Source organism: Rana temporaria, chromosome 9 (assembly GCF_905171775.1).
Source record: "Rana temporaria chromosome 9, aRanTem1.1, whole genome shotgun sequence".
Taxonomy (NCBI): Eukaryota; Metazoa; Chordata; class Amphibia; order Anura; family Ranidae; genus Rana; species Rana temporaria.
The window spans coordinates 39,719,754-39,741,774 of record NC_053497.1 but is presented as its reverse complement, the minus strand read 5'-3'; the positions used below and the strand labels follow the sequence as shown (position 1 = coordinate 39,741,774).

The following is a 22,021-nucleotide window of genomic DNA, read 5'->3' as shown; positions in this document are numbered from 1 at the left end:
GACTATAGCAAAATAGCTTTTTATTTATGCACAAAACCCCAATAGCTTCTTGGTTTACAGTATTTAATTCCTAGAAACCCAGTTTTCTGGCTTTTAAGAAGCCACAACAGATGTTCACTGGAGTAACGGGGTGACCATAGCCGGGAGGAGGGTTGCGCAGTAACTATGGAGCTGTCTCTGTCCTTTTCTATTAAACACAAAACATGAGCAGGAATTTCCTGATGTTCAGCCAAATGGCCCAAGTGCAGACAGATTCCCTGCAGACCCCTTCAAATCTTTTGGACATATATCTGGTCCATTGGGCACCCCACCTATCCCACAGCTACCTTCTCCGTAATTCTGTCCTTCTCCTCCAAATACACTCAGGGGCCTATTCTTGACATCTGCCAATGACCAAGAGCAGTCAGCAGCCGTAAAATATTCATATCTTACATAAGACAGCATTAAGCTCAATATTGAAATGTATTTTGTTAGAAATAAACAAAATGTTCTCAGTGTTTTTCTGACTTTTTGGAGGCTATCTGTAAGTAGCTGACTTCATCCTTGAAGGTATTTAGGCTACACGCCAGTACAGCAGTAATCGGAGACTTGACAATTAACAAGGACACACGTCGTCCAGAAAATTCAGCCCTGTACTACTGGTACACTGCTTACCATCTGACTTTCCTTCAATCAATCCTAATTGTTATGGTTAGGGAAAGGGAACCATAATTAAAATGAACCTGTCAGGAAGAAGTGGGCAGGGGGATTGGGGAAAAATTGCAACCCTCATGTTGAGCCCCGTGTCTTCCCTTTCTAGCCAGCACCCCATGTATGCCTTTATCTCTTGTCCCCAACTATTCTTCACCCTCTCTTTTTTTTCTCAGTTTTCCTCACCATTTCACTCAATCTATAGATGCCCATTTAGGGAGACCAATTAGAAGAATGGGCTACTTATTGGAACTAAGGCTGTCCATACATTAACCACTTAAGACCCGGACCTTTATGCAGCTAAAGGACCCGGCCAGTTTTTGCGATTCTGTACTGCGTTGCTTTAACTGACAATTGCGCGGTCGTGTGACGTGGCTCCCAAACAAAATTGGCGTCCTTTTTTTCCCCACAAATAGAGCTTTCTTTTGGTGGTATTTGATCACCTCTGCGGTTTTTATTTTTTGCGCTATAAACAAAAATAGAGCGACAATTTTGAAAAAAATGCAATATTTTTTATTTTTTGCTATAATAAATATCCCCCAAAAATATATATATATATAAAAAAAATCCTCAGTTTAGGCCTATACGTATTCTTCTACCTATTTTTGGTAAAAAAAATCGTAATAAGCGTTTATCGATTGGTTTGTGCAAAATTTATAGCGTTTACAAAATAGGGGATAGTTTTATTGCATTTTTATAAAAAAAAAATAGTTTTACTACTAATGGCGGTGATCGGTGTTTTTTTTAGTGACTGCGACATTATGGTGGACACTTCCGACAATTTTGACACATTTTTGGGACCATTGTAATTTTCACAGCAAAAAATGCATTTAAATTGGGGGTTAACCACAAGGGAGCGCTGAAGGGGTTATGTGTGACCTCATTTGTGTTTCTAACTGTAGGGGGTGTGGCTGTAGGTGTGATGTCCTTGATCGTGGTTCCCTATATAAGGGAACACACGATCGATGACGGCGCCATAGTGAAGAACGGGGAAGCTGTGTTTACACACAGCTCTCCCCGTTCTTCAGCTCCGGGGACCAATCGTGGGACTCCAGCGGCGATTGGGTCCACGGGTCCCGCGGTCACGGAGCTTCGGACCGGGTCGCGGGCACTTAAAGAGGACGTACCTGTACGTGCTTGTGTCCAGCCGTGCCATTCTGCCGACGTATATGTGCAGGAGGCGGTCCTTAAGTGGTTAAAGTGGATGTAAACCCCAAAAAAATGTTTTATTTTTTTTATGTCACACTGTACAGTATAAGATTTCCTATCATCTGTGCCCAGTCTTTCCACACAGAGTTAATCCAGCTCTGAACAATCCTCTTTTATTGTTCAGTGAAATAAAACGGACTTACAGAGAAAAACCTTAGTCCGTTCCACCCCCTTGCTGTCAGTGACAGGTTATTTACATATCTTATGAACAGCCTCAGACAGGTATTATTTTTTAATTTCCACCCCCACTCCTTTTCTGAAGTCATCTGGTTACTTTTCTGGATTGATTTTGACTGGATGTTAGTGATCATAGCAGAATTGAGTGTAAGAAATACACAGAAAAAAATGCATGTTGACAAGGGGAGTGTAGAGGAGGGGGGGGGAGTCTACTGACATCACAACTCCACCCACAGAGCTCCAGACAACAGACCCACCCACAGAATCTGCAGTTTTTTCAGTTCTTATAACAGACAGAGGGGAAACATTTGGCAGGTAAGGATACATGCAGGAGGCATGTATATCCTTATAGATCAGCACTATGGCAGTAGTTTAGAAAGGATGAGAGTGGCTTTACATCCACTTCCATCTTCAATCACGGGTTGAATGAATAAAAACAACTTGATTCTCCCATCAATACAGTCTGTTTTTATGGGGGAATCCCTCCTGCTATGCTATTGTATTCTGACAGCATTAGGTTTACCCGCCACCAGACTACAATGATTACTGCAGGTGGCAGTAATTGTACACAAAAAAAAAAAACATGTTTGGCAAGTTACCTCTTATTTTTTTCTTTGTTATTGCTCTGTATTCATATTGTGTTGTCATATCATAATGTTAATTTTTATGTTAATGCCAGATTGTTATAACTGACAATGTATGTACGAGGACCGCTGCAGGGGCTTTGATCTAAGGTAAGTAATTCATAATGAGCTAGTATGCTATGCTATGTCTTTTTTGTGGGTTTACAACCACTTTAAGAGTGCATGTGCCAGTGACGTCACCGGCTGAAGCAGTGTGAATATCTCTGAAACAGTGCAAGTTTAGGTGATATTCACTGTACCTACAGGAAAGACTTATCTGTAGGTACAAGTGAACAAAAAAAACTTTACTTACACTTTAACCTGGCAATACAGTGAGTGAACTGGGCAAAATGTACTCAGTGGGTGGCCTTGCCTGCCCCACTCTGTTTGACAAAAGTTAAATGTTTAATTGATTTCTGTTGAAGGAGCCTGCTGGAAAATTTTCAGCAAAACATATGAATAGTGCTGACATATTTACTCAACACTTCTACTCAATATACTCAACACTTTACTGAGTATATAGATCTTCTCGTACCATTCCATGTCAAGTAAGCATACATGAGGCATGCAGTCAAATACTACATTTTTGTATTGCCATTGTTACAAGGTCTGAAGTGGGTACCCATCTGCTAGTAAAGCACACTTTCTAAAAAGTGGATGGCTTATGACTGCTCTCAATCAGTGGTTGAGGCACAGCAAATTAAACCATGAAGCAAAGGTGTCCTTTTTATGGTTTGATCCAGTCCTCCTTATTGATACTGAACCCTACCTCAAGAGTGATTCCTGTATATTGTATGCAACCACCCCCAGAAAAATATGTAGCGCCCTCTAGGTAGGTAGGTGCTAGAGGTAGGATTTTTGTTAGGACAGGTACATTTAGGAAGGCCTAGCTTGCAGTTAAGCCTGTTTGTTTTGTATTGATCTGGGCTGGGAGTGGCTCAGGATAGCATCTGGTGACTCACAGGCAGCTTTACTGAGACCTCCCTCCTCTTTCTAGAGCTTGCTAGAAAGATCTGGAAAGAGAAGAGGGCAGGAGAAGTGGGGCTGTCTGGGGAGTTTAGGGGAGCTCTGACCAATCCCCAACCTGGATTGGCAGGGGCAGAGCTGGAGTGAGAGAGTGTGGAGGCTGTCTGGCCCTTGAGGGAGCTCCCCAGTCTGGGGGGTGACCTTGGGCCTGGGCTCGGGTTAAGTCGGGACCACCTTCAGGAATGCATGAAGAGGTCCTGGAGGCACAAGAGAGAGCAAGGAGAGGACAGTAAGAGAGAGCACTACTAAGAGACTCCAGGGTGGACAACTGGTCATAGCCAAGAGGGCTGGTGAGTCAGGCACAGTCAGGAGGACTGGAGAGGCACGCCTGAGAGGACTGGGAGCTTGCAGCCTGAGATGGGTGCAGAACCAGAAGTGTGGACTGTGGTGCAAAGGGTAGTGGAAAGAGGCAGCTGCAGCCAGGAGGTATGGTAGGGCCTGAAGATGGCTTACTGGGATCAGTAGTGGAACGTAAGACAGCTAGCACCAGAAACTTTCTATTTTGCTATACCATAGGGGTCTGGGATCACTGCCTGCAAAAGGCAATTGCTAAGGCCTTGCTGAGTCAGTGTCAGGCTTAACAACTTTATGCTAGCTGTACCTGAAGATTAGAGAGGAAGCGATGTGCAGGAGGAGAAAGACCTGAAGATTAGAGAGGAAGCGATGTGCAGGAGGCGAAAGACCTGAAGATTAGAGAGGAAGCGATGTGCAGGAGGAGAAAGACCTGAAAATTAGAGAGGAAGCGATGTGCAGGAGGAGAAAGACTAGAAGATTAAAGAGGAAGTGAAGTGCAGGAGGAAGCTGAAGGAGTATGTACAGGGAGTGTACATAGTTGGTCCCAAAACTAAATGCTTTTATTCACGTTGGGCATCCCATATTTCCCATTCCCATCCAAGTTATAGCTGATTCATGACTCAGGCCTCGTACAGACAACCGGACAGTCCGCTGAAAACGGTCCGCCGGACCGTTTTCAGCGGACATGTCCGGCCGGAGATTTCTGTCTGATGGTTGTACACACTATCAGACAGAAATCCGCGCGTACACGATCCGCGGTGATGTGGCCGCGCCGTTGCCGTGACGATGACGCGGCGACGTGCGTGGCCCTGGAAGTTCAAAGCTTCCACGCATGCGTCGAATCACTTCAACGCATGCGAGGGATGGCGGCCGATCGGACATGTACGGTGAGTCTGTACAGACGACCGAACATGTCCGACGGACAGGCTTCCAGCGGACATGTTTCTTAGCATGCTAAGAAACATTTTTCCGCTGCAAAACGGTCGGCTGGACAAATGTCCGCTGGAAACCTGTCCGGTCGGCCGTACACACGACCGAACATGTCTGCTGAAACTGGTCTGCGGACCAGTTTCAGCAGACATGTTCGGTCGTGTGTACGAGGCCTCAGAGTGCCTGAAGTGAATGCAGGGATGGGCAGGGTGACAGACAATCTACAATTATTTAGAAGCCTCTACGGGGGTACCACTACAAATACATGCCTTCGGATAATACTTTGTTTTTCACCCTCTGGGATGATTTGGCAATAACTTTTTAGATGGTGATATATGGCTGACTTACAGGTAGCTTCTGTGGTTCGTCGGCTATATGACTTCTTCACTCGGTATCGGACAACAAATTCTCCTTGTTCTACAGTTGGTTCAAAGGCCTCTCTATAGATACACAGAAAGAACATCAGGAATATATATTTCAGTCAAACATCCTTCATACATTTATACCCAAAAGCATTAGCACTTACCCATATCGGGTTTCCTTCCTTCGAAGCCGAGCAAGGAAGATAGCAAGCATGATAGCGCCAAATATTGCCACCGCAACTACCAGAACCACATACCACCAGTGCCAGGAAAAAGCAGAGGACGCCATATCTCTGACTGCTGTGTGGAAAGAGAAATGTTTTATGAAGCCATGGGATATGAGCTATGTCTCTTCCTTTGAAGAGTGATAAAGATACAAGAGAGCTACAGTATTAAAGACAGTCTATCCTTTCAAGACAGTGTGATACAGACAGAAAGAAACTATAGAAAATTAAGTTTATCCCACCGATTGCAGGGTGACATGAATGGGATCGTGTTTTGGCAAATGGACTCTGTTCCCCCAATGGGGGGTGACACAGACAGAAGAAAGCTAAGACACATGGAGCCTGTCCCTTCTAATGGAAGGGGGACACAGACAGAAGGAAACTATGAGGCATGAAGTCTGAATCGTCAATTGCAGCAGGGGTCAAGTCCTGGGGAAAAAAGTGTGGGAACTCCCACCCAAGATCCACTCCCCCACCAAAAAAATAAATCATACGCTCATATGCATAATTACTAAACCACATGTTTTTGTTTTTCGATCCACTGTACCTTAGTAATCCTTTATGTTACTTCCTGTATATGGATTCATCAGGTAGTGTGCGGGTATTCTGTCACTTCCTCGATGCCGCAATATCTCCTGGGAGCTTTTGCGGCATCGAGGAAGTGACGGAATACCCGCACACTACCCGATGAATCCATATACAGGAAGCGGCCAGTAACAAAGGATTACTAAGGTTCGCCTGCCCCTGACAGTGACTCGAGCTGGGCATCGCCGCTTAGTGAAGGATTGGCTCGGGCGGCTTGGCTGCTCTCGGCTGCTCTAGTCCTGCAAAGGGAACTGCGTTCCTGCTGTGAAAAAAGTGCAGGAACTCCGTTCCCACACGTTCCCGCAGGACTTGAGCCCTGAATTGCAGGGTGACTCAAATAAAAGAGGTCTATCCTACCCTCAGCAGCAAGACAAAATGACAATGATACAACGTTAAAGCCTACACAGAAAACACATTCCAAGCTTGCTGTGTCTCTCACCTTGAGGAGAATATGCATCTGTAAGAAAAACAAAATAATACATAAGAATCTGTAAAGCATAAAACGATCATAGACCAATCTTTTATAGCTAATATTTACCATCATTTTTGAAAGTGGCAATAACAGGATCACTCCATGGGCCATCACCAGCAACTGTATAGGCAGAAACCCTCACTGTCAGATTATGCACCTCATGGACAATCTCCAAGGTCACCTCACTGTTAAGCCCAGCATCCATCACAACCTAAAATAGAACATTACGTGCGGGTTAGGTAAACAGGTAGCCAGGTATACTGTAGTAGCACAAGTCAAATACACACACAGAACAGTACTGATACCTCTGGTTGGTCCTTTGGTTGGTATGCCAGCTTGTACCCTCTCAATACACCATTTAGGGGGGGTCTTGGCTCCCTCCACGTCACAACGGTAACAGTTTCATTCTTTATTGCTGTGACATTTTCAGGTGGACCAGATGGAACTACAGGAATGAACAAAAGTCTACTATGAATGAGGGATCTTGACAAAGAACATTCAGTCACATAAAGGCAATTTTGGATTGGATTGGATTGGATTGTATAATGGATTAACCTACTGATTGTAATGTGGACATCTCTGCAATTGTACAGATAACGTGGTCATAGTCTGCAAAATTACTGTGAGCTTCTAAATGATTAGGTTGAATTAGCAGTTAACATAATGCACAGATTGCTACATTAGTTAGATTCAACAACTAGTAAATCCCCAAAATGCTCCCAATTCGTTTCTACTCAAGTACAGAGTCAGACCCCATACACACTATACAACTTGTGTAGTCTAATTTCCTTTAGATTTACCAAAACCATGTAGTGCAAGGGCCTGCCTGATTGCATACAAATTGAAACTCTTAAAGCGGAGTTCCACCCAAAAGTGGAACTTCCGCTTAATCCACTTCTTGCCTCCTTACATGCCACATTTGGCAGGTCATTTTTTTTGGGGGGGGGGGAGTGGTGGCTTCAGGAGGAGTGGGACATCCTGTCCCACTTCCTCCTTCCACCCAGGGATCGCTAAGGCGATATGTCATATCGCCTTTTGGCGGCCCCTCCCTGTAGGCGAACGCCTGGGACACGTGACAGGTCCCAGGCGATCGCCTGACCACTCACAGTGCGCAGCGCCGCTCACGCATGCACAGTGAGTGCCCGGCCATGAAGCCAAAAGCTGTCACGGCTAGGTTCCCACACTAACAAGAAGGACAGTGGCCGGAGAGGGGGGGGGAAAGGAACGGAGCTCCGGCCGGCACGTCGCTGGACCCTGGAACAGGTGAGTGCATGTTTATTAAATGCCAGCAGCTACACTTTTTGTAGCTGCTGACTTTTAATAAACACTAAAAACGCCTGGAACTCCCCTTTAAGGTTTGACCTCATATTATAAAGAAAAAAAATCTACAGAAAATTGTATAGTGTGTATCCAGCAAAATGGTGTCTGGTGGACAAATTAACATGGGTTCCAACACTTGACAGGTTGGGCAGACATCCACCCATCTATAAAGCAAAAAACATCCAGTGAATAAATGTATATGTGAAACCCCTATTCTACTATAAGTGCAGATGCTGTAAGAAACCAACAAAAGGTTACAAGTAAAAGCAAATTTTGCATCTGTGTGATGAAATGCGGTGGATGCGACTTCTGGTTATATCATTTCTGGTAGGGTGAAACGCACGCTGGATCGCCAGCAGTGCTACTTGGTACACTTGTATGAATGCCCAACACATTTTAACCTATTGTAATTGTACCTTATTTTAAGGTCTTAATAAACAGTATTTCACTATAGGAGGCCTCCCTTCTCCTTGATGTTCTTTTTTGTCAACACTGGATGGTTCTTGGAGGACTTTGGAGACAAGCAGAGTTGGCGGCCAGTAATTACCTAAGGATACTTACCTGATTGAGCATATGGTTTCTGCATCACAGTACTGGTCCTACTTCTGGAGGTGTATACAATAAAAGACTCTATTTAACTTTTTTGTGTAAACAAGAAGTCAACTATTTCTGGTGAGTGCAGTACATTTTAGCACGTGGTGAAGTGATGCACATATTGGTACAAGTTGGCCACCCTCTCGTCTCTGCCTCTCCTGGTCTCAGCATTCAGCAGTCTCTGGCAGCTTACTCCAGTCCTCCTCTGGTCTTCTACAGACCCTGCACTTTCTGCTTCCCAGTGACACCCCCAGCTTCTTTCCTGCAGAAGCACAAGGTAAAGGGGGTGCACTGTGATGTAAGGAAGGGCAGGGGATACTTGACTTCTGATGGTGGGAGGGCTCTTGGCATCTGATATAAGGAAGGGGGGCTGCTCTGGACACATGCTTATAATTATTATGTGATTAATACAATTCTCTGCTAGTTGAAAAGGATGATTGCACACTGCTGGTATCACCCACTAGAAACTTTATTGGAGACTGCTCAGACAGAACACAATGGCAGAACGACATTCTGTCTTTCAATCACCAATTAAGTTTCTTGTGGATGATACCAAAGGTGTGCGAGTGCGACCCTCCTTTTCAGACTTGCATCATCTGCTACAGTTGTGTGAGTGGGCTCTGTGGTGGGCTGCATCTTTCCTTCACAGCTTAAAACGGATGTGCCATGGGAAAACAATATTAAAAGCCAGCAGCTACAAATACTGCAGCTGCTGACTTTTAATATTAGGACACTTACCTGTCCTGGAGTCCAGGGTCGATCGCAGCAGAGGACGAACGATCGCTCGTCTCTCTGCTGCTCCCCCCGCCATCCACGCTGAGGGAACCAGGAAGTGAAGCACTGCGGCTTCACTGCCCGGTTCCCTACGGCGCATGCGCGAGTCGCGCCGCGCCCGCAGATTGGCTCCCGCTGTGTGTTCCCAGCACACAACGGGGGGGCGACGGGATATGACGGAATGCCCGTCTTTTGCCCGAGAATGCCGGGCCGGAAGTGGGTGCAGATACCTGTCTTTAGACAGGTATCTGCACCCCCCTCCCCCCTGAAAGGTGTCAAATGTGACACCGGAGGGGGGGCGGGTTCCGATCAGCGGGACTCCACTTTAGGGTGGAGAACCGCTTTAAGTCTTAAGTTATTACTAAAACCAATAATAATCGAATGCAGAGGCAATTATTTTTAATGATAAAGAGTAGATACATTTATATAGTCTTACAGATACAACCAGCCCTATGAGGGCAACCATAATGCTGATGCAGCCTGCACTGAAATTGAGCTTGACCCCCCTGCTTTACATATTTAGCATTACTCCTCTCACTGCCTTATCAAATAAACCAATGCGCTAAAATTCACATGCGTCATCGTGAAAGCCAAAACCACTCAGCGAATCTGCCAAGTATGAGGTTGACATATATTGTAATTAGGTGTGCTTCTAAACTTAGCACATGTCCCTATTTCACATCAAAATATACTAAAGCACAACAGGTGGGGAATCCTGCCTTGGCCAAGGACTCCAGCCAAACTTTACGGGGGGGGGGGGGTTAAACCCTCTTCAACTCCCTGAGACCTTTTTATGGAATTCCCTGCATTGTGTATCATAATAATCACTTATTTCCATTTTACTTTCTAGTCACGCAATGACAACTCTGGAGCTGTGGAAAGGCAAAGACATTCAGACAAAGAAAAGTGGTAAAAAAAAAAAAAAAGTGAAGTGAAATAAATGAACATATCAGAAGGAGAAGTGGAGAGACGCTGGGCCCACCACTACCGGAATTGTGGCAAGGGTGCTGACACAGACAGAAATGCTTGTGTCTTGTATACTAATTAACCTGGGGGCCCGAGCTGAATAGGAGCCCCTCTGAAAGGTTCAGTTGCTTTCCTTCCTCTGCCAGGAGAAACACAGACACAGAGAAAACAGAATTACATGATGGTTGAAACAGAGACAGAAAAAAGAAAAAAACTACAGACAACACAGAGATACTTGGAAAGAATGTTGACGTGGTACACCGAGAAGCTGGTACACTTATAGAAGCAGCTGTAATTTCAATAAAAGTTGCTGATTTTAAAATAAGCCGTGAAACCAATGAAAAAATAATATTTAAAGTCTAGGTTTAGTTCAAATAAAATAAAAAAGTCAGCACAAGCAACGATACTTAAAGTAGGGTGACCAGACATCCCCGGTTTCAGGGGACAGCCTGCAGCCTGTGTAACCCAGAACAACCAAAAGCAATCAACAGTTGCTCCACTGATTACAGAGGAGCCAAAAACGAAATATGTCTAACTACCTAGCAACCTAACAGGATGTTTTAAAAGGCCAATACAACCAGGAAAATGCAATAGATGCTTTATTGAATTCCACTGCATATATTTTTCAGCATAGGCCACTCCTTCATACCTCCTTCCATGGTTTCCATAGCAACCCATTCAGTCCAGTGGGACACCCCTTCACTGTTCAGACAGGCCACACGGACATCATATATTGTATAGGGAGCCAGGCCACTGATCACGTGGCTATAAGGGGGCACATTGATGTTCTGGTTATAGATCTTGTGGTGGGGCACCAGGCCAAGATGGTTGTGAGGTGTGGTAGCCTAAGGAAATAATACCAAGAGTTAGATACATGCCACATGCAATGTTGTACAGATCATTTTTTTTTTAAATAACTTTGTGAAGAAAATAGCAGTATTCTTTTGGCTGCATATTTGATTTTTTGATGAGTACTACAAATATACGTATGAAGATATTCATTCATATTAAGACGTTCAAATGTGCCTCTATTATTGCCACCCCTCTGAAAAGTGATCAGTGGTGGATTGCTTTTTTAGAGGGTATTTGACAGGCGGTAAGGAGGCGATATGTCACCTCCTTACTACCTGTTTTAAACCTGAAAATGCAAACCCGAGCGTTGCACACTGTTGTAGGGCAGTTGCAGCGAGCCCCATTCACTTCAATGGGTAACATTTGTCAATGTTATTGCCTGCCGAAAGCGACATGCTGTTTCATTTTTGATGTGGCTGTGAAGCAAAGCATTGTGGCTGTTGCATGTGTAGAGCCCTGAGTGTCTGCATTGCCTTATTCAGAAGGGTATTTGGAAGCGGTAAAACCATGGCTCAACCACCTGGGCCCAGCCACCCATGTGAAGGAGCCCTTATTACCATACAGTGGAACCTTGGATTACGAGCATAATTCGTTCCAGGAGAATGCTCGTAATCCAAAGCACTCGCATATCAAAGCGAGTTTCCCCATAGAAGTCAATGGAAACGAAGATAATTTGTTCTGCATTGACTTCAATTGCATGCAATACCACATGTGGCCAGAGGTGGGGGGCGCCGGAGAGCTTCGGAAACACTCGGAAAGGCCCGAGGACAGCTCGGCTGAACTCGGAAAGCCTTGGAAAGGCTTGGGGACTGAGTATTTCTGAGGTTTTTCGAGTATTTCTGAGCGGCTCCGCTCAGCTACGGAACCCCTCCACCTCAGGCCAAATGTGGTACTGCACACTGCTGTGGCTTGAATCCTGCTTGTGTTGCGAGGCAACACTCGCAAACTGAGTCAGGATTTAAAAAAAAAAACAGTGCTCGTATTGCAAAACGCTTGTTAACCGCGTTACTCCCAATCTGAGTTTTCACTGTATTTTATTAAACAATTATTACCTGGATTTGAACTTTAAAGAATATACAATAGAAGAGGTTAGAGCCTTTGCCAGTTTTTTATTAATGTGTCCCAGCTGGTAAGATTCTCTCCTCCATTTATCCTGCCGACCTTTGCCATTGAGAGAGAAGGAGCGCTTTCACCCCCTTCTAGTCCAGGCCAATTTTCAGCTTTCAACGCTGTGACAGTTTGAATGACAATTACACAGTCATGCAACACTATACCCAAATTACATTTTTATCATTTTTTTTTTTTAGAAATATAGAGATTTCCCTTTGTGGTATTTACCACCACTGGGTTTTTTATTTATTGATTTATTTATTTTTTGCTATATAAAGAAAAGAAAAATACTGAAAATTAAATATTTTTATATCTATTATAAAATTGTGCAAACAAATAATCTTTTTTTTACAGTTTTCTAAATGTATTCTGCTACATTTCTAAACATAACCCAAATCAGTGTATCATTTTCAGTCCATGTAAAAGTTATATAGCCAGATTCAGGTAGGACGGCTTACTTTTGCGGCGGCGTAGCGTATCGCATATACGCTACCCCGCCGTAAGTAAGTGAGGCAAGTGCTGTATTCACAAAGCACTTGCCTTCTAAGTTACGGCGGCGTAGCATCAATAGGCCGGCGTAAGCGCGCCTAATTCAAATGAGGATGAGGGGGGCGTGTTTTATGTAAATTACTCGTGACCCGAAGTGATTGACGTTTTTTACGAGCGGCGCATGCGCCGTCCGTGTACATATCCCAGTGTGCATTGCTCCAAAGTACGCCGCAAGGACGTATTGGTTTCGACGTGAACGTAAATGACTTCCAGCCCCATTCACGGACGACTTACGCAAACAACGTAAATTTTTCAAATTTTGACGCGAGAACGACGGCCATACTTAACATTGAGTAGGCTAACTATTTGTTCGACTAACTTTACGCCGGGAATCGCCTTACGTAAACGGCGTATCTTTACTGTGACGGGCAAGCGTACGTTCGTGAATCGGCATATCTACTCATTTGCATATTCTATGCCAAACTCAACGGAAGCGCCACCTAGTGGCCAGCGGAAATATTGCACCCTAAGATACGACGGTGTAGGCCGTCGTATCTTAGTTAGGCTTACGTGTATCTCAGTTTGAGCATACACTTAAACTTACGACGGCTTAGATTACTAGTTACGATGGCGTATCTACTGATACGCCGGCGTAACTCTTTGTGAATCAGGCTAATAGAATTTACAATAAATATATATATATTTTTACATACTGTCACCAGAGCAGTGCAGTGTTATCATAGTGACTCTGTACTACTTTGCGGGGGTGATCAGGATTTTGTTATGTGATTGCTTATTACAGTGATGATCACTAGGCAATCGTTAAAAGATTGCACAGAGGTTTCAATCATCAATCCTTGTGATTGGTCACAGCTATGACATGGTACAGGGCCACTGTGATTGGCTCTGGTACCATGTGATCACTGTGACCAATAACAGATCTCATACAGTAGTAAAAAATGCCAGCATTGTGCGATCACAATGGCACCAGGATTACGCACAGCGACCGCATACAACAATCAGCGTTCGTCTGACAGCGGGTCACAGTTCCTGTCGCTAAGCAATGCGGGAGGACGTATGGGTACGCCCCATTGGTGCTGCTCCCATCCAGCCGATTATGTGCTAAGGCAGGACATGATGAAGTGGTTAAATGACAGTGATTGATTCACTACCAGTGAATGTTTGGTGAAAGTCACATATAAATATACCGCTTCAACACATATTTTATAATTAATGTTGTATATTTTTGTATTAATGATGTCATTAAACCACAACGTTTCACTGACAGTTCCCTATGATTAGAATACAAAGTAATTGTTGTCACTCTTCCTCATCCAGATAAATTCGTGTAAAGCCCCGGAGAAACCGCGGTGGTTCAGCAAATGAGGAAACACGAGAGGCAAAGGAAATCAAAACTTGCAAGTGGAATTCAATTCTCCAAAACTGATTTAGGTAGATTCATGTACAGCCGCCTATCTTTAGGTAGGCGTAGTGCATCCCATTTGCACTACGCCGACGTAAGATAGTGAGGCAAGTACTGTATTCACAAAGCACTTGCCTCCTAAGTTACGTCGGCGTAGCGCAAATGGCCCGGCGTAACCCCGCCTAATTCAAAATAGGCAGGTAGGGGGCGTGTTGTATGGTAATGAATTCACGATTCATTACCATACATGTAAATGAAGCGCCGATCGTACGGCGCATGCGCGCGTATGCTCAGTATCATTTTGCAAATACTCCTTGCTTTCGACGTGAACGTAACCTACGCCCAGCCCCATTCTGAATCGACTTACGAAAACGACGTAAACGATGTGAAATTCGAAGGCTGTCCGACGTCCATACTTAACATTGGCTGCGCCATCTTTTTGGTGGTTTATCTTTACGCCTGAAAACGCCTTATGTAAACGGCGTATCTTACATGCGACGGGCGAGCGTACGTTCGTGAATAGGCGTATCTACGTCATTTACATATTCTCGGCAGTGCCCGAGTGCCTCAATGGTCAGTTCGCCCCTGATTGTCTCTTGACAGAACAGTGGGAGAGAGGGTTAGGGCCAGGACACCCTTAGATAGATGCAATGTTAATTGGCAGACTCAGAGACTTCTATAGGCAAACAACTATATAGGTGAAGGACTCCAGCTGGACACCCCTTCTGTATAGGTAGGACACTGTCCCCCATGGCAACAGTCTTGTAAAATTACTAACTGTAAATTGTATCCAACTATTTGCAACATGAACAGTTCTCAGCTTACTCCACAATCACTCACTGTGGGTCTTCACTCAATGAGCTCCCAGTCTCTCTCACTAGACTTCAGATCCAATAGACACTGGATGCCCTGAGCTCTTCCACTGTTAGCACTCAGTATTTTACTCAAGCGTCACCCCCACTTCACCGCTGGGTCCCTGGCTTGGCCCTCACAGATGCACCACAAGCGTCACCTATGCTGTCCCGCTGAGTCCCTGACTTGGCACTTCCCCTTTACCTCCGACCACAACTGTTTCCCCGGCTGGCGGAACCGTTACTTCTGGTTGGACTACAAGCCCACAGTCCCAACCCTATGCTGCTCTCCTACTTATGGATAGGCCCTCAGACAGCCTAGCAGACAGATTGTCCTGGGATAGGCCTAAGGGTTACGGCCTAGCAGCCCAGGGCAACAGCCGTCCAGGTGGAACAGAGCCCTGATCACCTGACTCCACCCAAATAAATAGGCTCTCCCAGCAGGCTAAGGGAGCTAAGAAAATCCATGCCCATTGGCTGAGACACACCATTCATGCCTAATCTGTCCTTGCTATGCCCTTGTCTTATCCAATGTCACCAGATACCAGGCCACCTAGTGACAGAAGAGAGATGTGCAGCAATTCCAGAATTAGGGGGAAATCAATTGATCTCCTAACAATTGGCCAAGGCAATTATCGCCTGGCAAAAAAAATTAACAGCAGCCCTGCCTAAACATCAGGGTGCTACATCAGTCAGCAGAGCTTCTCTTCATATACTAATGTAGCGTTCACCCCCGAAGGAGCCGCCGGTTATTGAATGGGTTGGCCTGTTACCTCTGTGACTCTGCCGTCTAGGGTAGTTGATGAGAGCCATAGTAATGGAATGTCCACATAGCAGGTGTCTTTCTCTTGCACTTTTATTTACCCAACAAGGTAAAACAATAAAACTTTCAGTGGAGGGTAAAGATGTAGAAAAAGGAGAAATAGCAGACTCAGGTATAACGATATGGAAACAGTCCTGCTTCCAACCACTTTGTTTCTTCGTCGCCACTCTCGCCAGAGTGGGTTTAGTGTACCTGGACAGGCCTCTTTCACCGACCTGGCAGCCAGAGTATCACTTGGAACCTTGAGGGAAGAAAGTCTCTGCCACAGACCCTCCCTATAACTTAGATCATGGAGAACAATTCTCCCCAGTAGACTTTGTGCCTGGATCTCCTTCAGGTAGTTTGCAGTTAGGTACTGACTGACAGGTGACCAACGTCCACCCTCTCAGTGTTTGGATACCTTGATCCCCGGTGGATTGTCGAGGCCCTATTGGAAGGCCAGTCTCTCTTGGCTCTCCTCAGGCGGACTCCCCACCGAACAGCTTTCCCTCAAAGGAACAACGCTTGGGATCTTCTCAGGATTGGGGACCCAGTCGATCACTGGGGCCCCGCCACAGCTTAAACGTTCCGAACCATCATGGTCACGGAACCAGGAGCACCGCGTGGCACGCACACCTTGGCCTGGTGGGCCATTTCGCAGAGAGCCGTGAGGTGTGGACACCCTGAAGGTGGGCGCCACACCGGAAGAAGACCCCCGCCTCAAAGGCGTCTGTTCCAGAAGTACCCTCTCCCAGCATGCCCTGCGAGAGAACACTCTCTCCTCATTGGCTGCTGGCAAGAGGCACCCAAACCTCGACTCCACTGGTGCCACCTGTTGCCTCGGGGTGGTATAACACCCCAGCAACAACAGAATGGGCCCACAGCACAGCCAAGCCGAAACAGATGCCCCTTCTAGAATTGAAATCGAAATCAGAGCCACTTATACTCTGATTATCCCTTAAATTTTGTCAGCACCGGTACTTGGAAGTAACCTGGCGCTACACTAAGTTCTTGAGCAACTGCACTTGCAAAGTGTACTGTTCTATTTTGTCCTTTAAAGACATAGAACATTACATCTCCACTATGACTTTACCACTGCACATGATCCTAATATAATTATATTATATCCTATATAGACATTAATATATTACTCCTTTAATATGAACTGGCCAATTACAAATATGTTACATTTTAAATAGACATTACATCTATAACAGTGGTCTCCAAACTGGGGCCCAGGGGCCGGATGTGGACCTTCGCTTGCCTTTATCCTGAATCTGAAGGACTGACTCTTTGTTTAGAAGGTTTGCAGACCCCCTGATCTATGACATTACATGACCAGTCCACATGATTTGACTGTATTGCACATTTTCAAATTTCATAATAGTCTAAAGGAAATGTTCCACCTTAAGTGAACCTAAACAGAAAGCACTTCTGTGACACATTACACAAAAAGTTTTCTTAAAAACAATACCCAAAAATAGTTTCGTTTTTCTATACATGTCCTGAATGAATGCAGAAGTAAGAAGTTGCATTCAGCAATAAACATTTCCTCTTTCATTGTCTGTTTACACATTGAGGACCTATGTCCCTATGAAGTCAACAACTTTACTAATTTAGGAAAATTAATGTTGGAGGAAAACAAAAGCAGACTTTATAGGCACTAATCGTTGAAACAAAGGTATGTTTTATTGACGCAATCCCAAAAGGGCTATTGAATCAACATTACAGTGGATATTTATAAAATACATTAAAAACAAGAAAATAATTGTCACAAAAAAATTTGTAATAATTTCACAAAGCATTAATATTAAACCAATACTGGTCCAAAGGAGACATCAACAACTGTTGATAGCTAACATGTGTATCGGTAGGTTTCAAACAAGCTCTACATGTTTCGCGGTTGATCGCTTCTTCAGGAGCTATTGATATTTCATCCACGGTAATGGATAAGGTTAGATATGGAACCTGGTAGGAGGTACTGTTTATGGTAGATCAAGTACCTGTTTTGTCGGACGGTCCTGGTGATAAGGCAGTTGGGAATCTATCCAAACAGGCGCCAAAAGGTAAATATGCTGGTCAGATTCTTTGGTCAATAAGGATGTTGCAAGCATCAAGCAGCGTGTTCAAGTAAGAGGGACAGTTATCCCATAAGGTTTCGAAAATAAATTCTAAATACCCTGTTTCCCCGAAAATAAAACCTACCCCTAAAATAAGACCAAGTGTAATTTTCCAGGAGGACTGCAATATAAGCCCTACCCCGAAAATAAGCCCTAGTTTAAAATGCTTGTAAAATCCTATAACCCACTCTATTACAGTAGTACACAATGTACCAATGTGTGTGTTTCTGTAATATAAATGCAGGCAAGAGAGCTCCGGCAGGTCACAAAAGCGCAGAGCGGTGCTATAATGAAGGTATTTGGCACAATTATATTACAGAAACACACACATTGTACATTATATACTACAGTAATAGAGTGGATTACAAGATTTTACAAGCATTTTAACTAAGTTCACACTGGGGATTCCTAACAGGCAGGTAGAGATAGGGGAAGAGAAGACAGCACATTACATAGTAAGACCTACCCCAAAAATAAGCCCTACTGTGTCTTTTGTTGCCAAAATCAATATAAGACCCGGGCTTATTTTCGGGGAAACACGGTATGTAAGGAAGAGGAGGCATTTTTGTGAGAATTATTTTCTTGTTTTTAATGTATTTTATAAATATCCACTGTAATGTTGATTCAATAGCCTTTTTGGGATTGCGTCAATAAAACATACCTTTGTTTCAAGGATTAGTGCCTATAAAGTCCACTTTTGTTTTCCTCCAACATTAATTTTCCTACTACAGTCAGGACGTGGCACTGCACTACTTTAAGCTCTGGAGCAACTGCACTTTAAAAAATGCACAGTCTACTTGCCTGTAGTAAATTAACCCCCTAGGCCAGTGATGGCAAACCTTGGCACCCCAGATGTTTTGGAACTACATTTCCCATGATGCTCCTGCACGCTGCAGTGTAGTTGAGCATCATGGGAAATGTAGTTCCAAAACATCTGGGGTGCCAAGGTTCGCCATCACTGCCCTAGGCTAACATGCAGGGGCATTCAGATGCAAAAAAACAAAACAAGTACCAGACGCCCCTAGGAGCAACGATAAACACATCCAGTGTGCATGACTCCTAAGAAGCTTGTTGCTCAGACATAATAGTTATTAGCAACTAAAATAACGAACTTGATGTATCCAAAATAATTGCCCTACTCAACGTTTGTATTGGTAGGTAAAGATCCTTCAGGCTACACTCATCACACTCATCCCACTGCTACTTACTAAACATGCCAGTCTGCAAGTACTTCATCGCCCTCCCTCTACACATTGCATGGATTGTGATAAAAGACAGATCGCCTAAAGGTATTCCGGACTCTCAGCAGGCACTATTGTTACCAGTGAGTAATGATGTCCCATGTCTGACCAACATTATCCCTCACTGCTCTCCAGAAACGTATCTCAAGGAATGTGACAATGCCATTACCTCCCATTATGTGGCAAGCACATACTCAGTACAGATGTGTGAAGTGGAAAAGGCAAAGGTTATTCATTTTAATGGCAGGTCAGTTGATGGAATTAGCCAACTCTGTTTGCAGGAAGTATTGACCCATTAAACTGTCACTATCCTAGAACTCCAGCATGCTTCAGATTTAAGAGGGATCTGAAAAACGTTAAAGCGTATCTATGGTCGAAATGTAAACTTCTTTATTCATTTCCACATTGTATTTCAATTATTTCTAGTCTACTCCTATTCATCTCATGGACCTTGAACTAGAAACACACACAGGTCCATAGACTGGATCTAGACATAGATCTAAAAACTGGCATCTATGGGACATGAACAACTTGGCACTGGCCATGATAGTCTGTCTCCACTCTCCATTGAAAATATGAAAGAACAACCTATTGGTGTGAGCAAGTGGTAAAAAGCATCAGGGAAGGTTGGTTTTTATGTGGAGACATTGCTCTATGCAGTCAATTCATTGATTGTTAGAAAATACTGTAAGAGTGGAGTGCCGCAAAAAATTCCATAAAACTATCCCCTATTTTGTAAACGCCAAAACGTTTGCACAAACCAGTCAATAAACTGTTATTGCAAAAAAAATTACGAAAAATATGTAGAAGAATATGTATCGGCCTAAACTGAGGAAAAAATAGTTTTTTTATATATTTTTGGGGGATATTTATTATAGCAAAAAGTAAAAAATATTATTTTTTTTCAAAATTGACGCTCTATTTTTGTTTATAGCGCAAAAATTAAAAACCACAGAGGTGATCAAATACCACCAAAAGAAAGCTCTATTTGTGGGAAAAAAGGACGCCAATTTTGTTTGGGAGCCACGTCGCACGACCGCGCAATTGTCAGTTAAAGCAACACAGTGCCGAATCGCAAAAAGTGGCCTGGTCTTTGACCAGCAATATGGCCGGGACTTAAGTGGTTAAAGTAGAAAAAGGTGAATGGCCTAGGCAGGGACTAGACTTAAACCCCATTGAAAATCTGTGGAATGGTTTGAAGACAGCAGTTCACAAACAGTCACCATCAAATTTAGCTGAACAATTCTGCAAAGAAGAGGGGGCAAATATACTAGCTTTGTAGATGTGCAAAGCTAGTAGAGACATATCCCAACAGACTAAAGGCTGTCATAAAAGCAAAATGTGGTCCAACAAAATACTAACACAAGGGGGGTGATCCTTTTTCCAACTCAGTGATCCTGTTTTTTTTTTACATGTTGGTGTTATATCATTCACTTGGATGTTATAAGTTGCATTTGTAAATACAGCTGTATAAAACAAAAACTGTGGTGTGGTGGTGGGGTTTCTTTTCACTGTACATAGTTACATCGGTCCAAGCTGGATCAATGTAACTTTGTAAAAATATCCATACCATTGAAAATATTTTATAGCATGTTAATGAATATTAGATCAATATAGCTTCTGTAACGATGTGTCCCCTACCTGCACTGTACACACATACACCTGGTGGGCTCCACTCTCTCCAGGAAGCCATGATATCTCCAGCTCTGTTGTATTCTGTGTCACCAGTTTTAGGTCCACCGGTTTCCTTGGTAGAACTGCAATCGGCAGATACATGGTTAATTGCTTAGTAACAATGAAACATCATTAATAGAAAACATCACTGGCACAATATAATCTCACCATTTAGATAAAACAATGCTAGGGACAATGGGCCAGATTCTCGTACTTGCGGCGCAGCGTAACGTAACCCGTTTACGTTACACCGCCGCAAATTTTCAGTCTAAGTGCCCGATCCACAAAGCACTTACCTGGAAACTTGCGGCGGTGTATCGTAAACACGTCCGGCGCAAGGCGGTCCAATTCAAATGGGGCGGGTACCATTTAAATTAGGCGCGCTCCCGCGCCGGACATACTTCGCATGCTCCGGTCGCAAGTTTCCCAACGTGCTTTGCGCAAAATTACGACGCGCCGTCGTGTTGAGAATCGCAACGTGCGTAACGTACTTACGCCGGGAAAACAAAAAAATTCAAAAGCGACGCGGGAAAGACGGGCATACTTTAACATGGTGGAGTAATTTTACACCATGTTAATAGCAGCCCTATCTTTGCGACGGGAATCTAAAACTTGCGACGACGTAACGACGGGAAAAACCTTTGTGGATCGCCGTAACTGCTAATTTGCATACCCGATGCTGGTTTACGACGCAAACTCCCCCCAGCGGCGGCCGATGTATTGCATCCTAGGATCCGACGGTGTAATTCAATTACATTTGTTGGATCTTAGGGCTAGCTATGCTATGAATCAGTCGCATAGTTAGAACGGCCCTAAAACAGAGATACGACGGCATATCAGGAGATACGCCGTCGTATCTCTTTTGTGAATCTGGCCCAATGTGTCTGATAGAGAAAGGGAACTGAGAGAAAAGTGAAATTTTTGCCCATAGCTGCCAATCAAGTGCCACGATGTTTCATTTTATGGAGTCTTTTAAAAAAAATAATTCTGGTTGCTATAGGCAATAATGCCCATTTTTTTCATGCAGGGCAATCCACTGGGAACGAACCTGGGCAAAATCCCAGAGGCTCCAATGGGAGTAGCACTACACCATTAAATCAGTGAAATGGAAGAAGCATGGGGCAGGGGATGCTACGATGGCTGATGTCCTTCTGAAAATACCAGTTTATGGGTGACTTATCTGATCCACTGGCCCCGCTAACCTGGAACAAGC

General features: G+C 44.1%; 1 protein-coding gene across 2 annotated transcripts in view; it reads right to left on the bottom strand.

Moving 5' to 3' along the window:
* The window catches only part of AXL (AXL receptor tyrosine kinase), a 130,485-nt gene that overhangs the window by 36,315 nt on the left and 72,149 nt on the right, over positions 1-22,021 (bottom strand). Inside the window, exons 6-12 of one of the 2 annotated variants that reach the window (XM_040323246.1) lie at positions 20,776-20,891; positions 10,896-11,091; positions 6,898-7,037; positions 6,659-6,803; positions 6,560-6,577; positions 5,476-5,611; positions 5,298-5,389 (exon numbers count right to left, since the gene is read on the bottom strand). In XM_040323246.1, coding sequence (XP_040179180.1) covers positions 5,298-5,389; positions 5,476-5,611; positions 6,560-6,577; positions 6,659-6,803; positions 6,898-7,037; positions 10,896-11,091; positions 20,776-20,891 — 843 coding nt within the window. The remainder of the gene's footprint in view (positions 1-5,297; positions 5,390-5,475; positions 5,612-6,559; positions 6,578-6,658; positions 6,804-6,897; positions 7,038-10,895; positions 11,092-20,775; positions 20,892-22,021) is intronic. The other variant, XM_040323245.1, reaches the window with a different exon arrangement.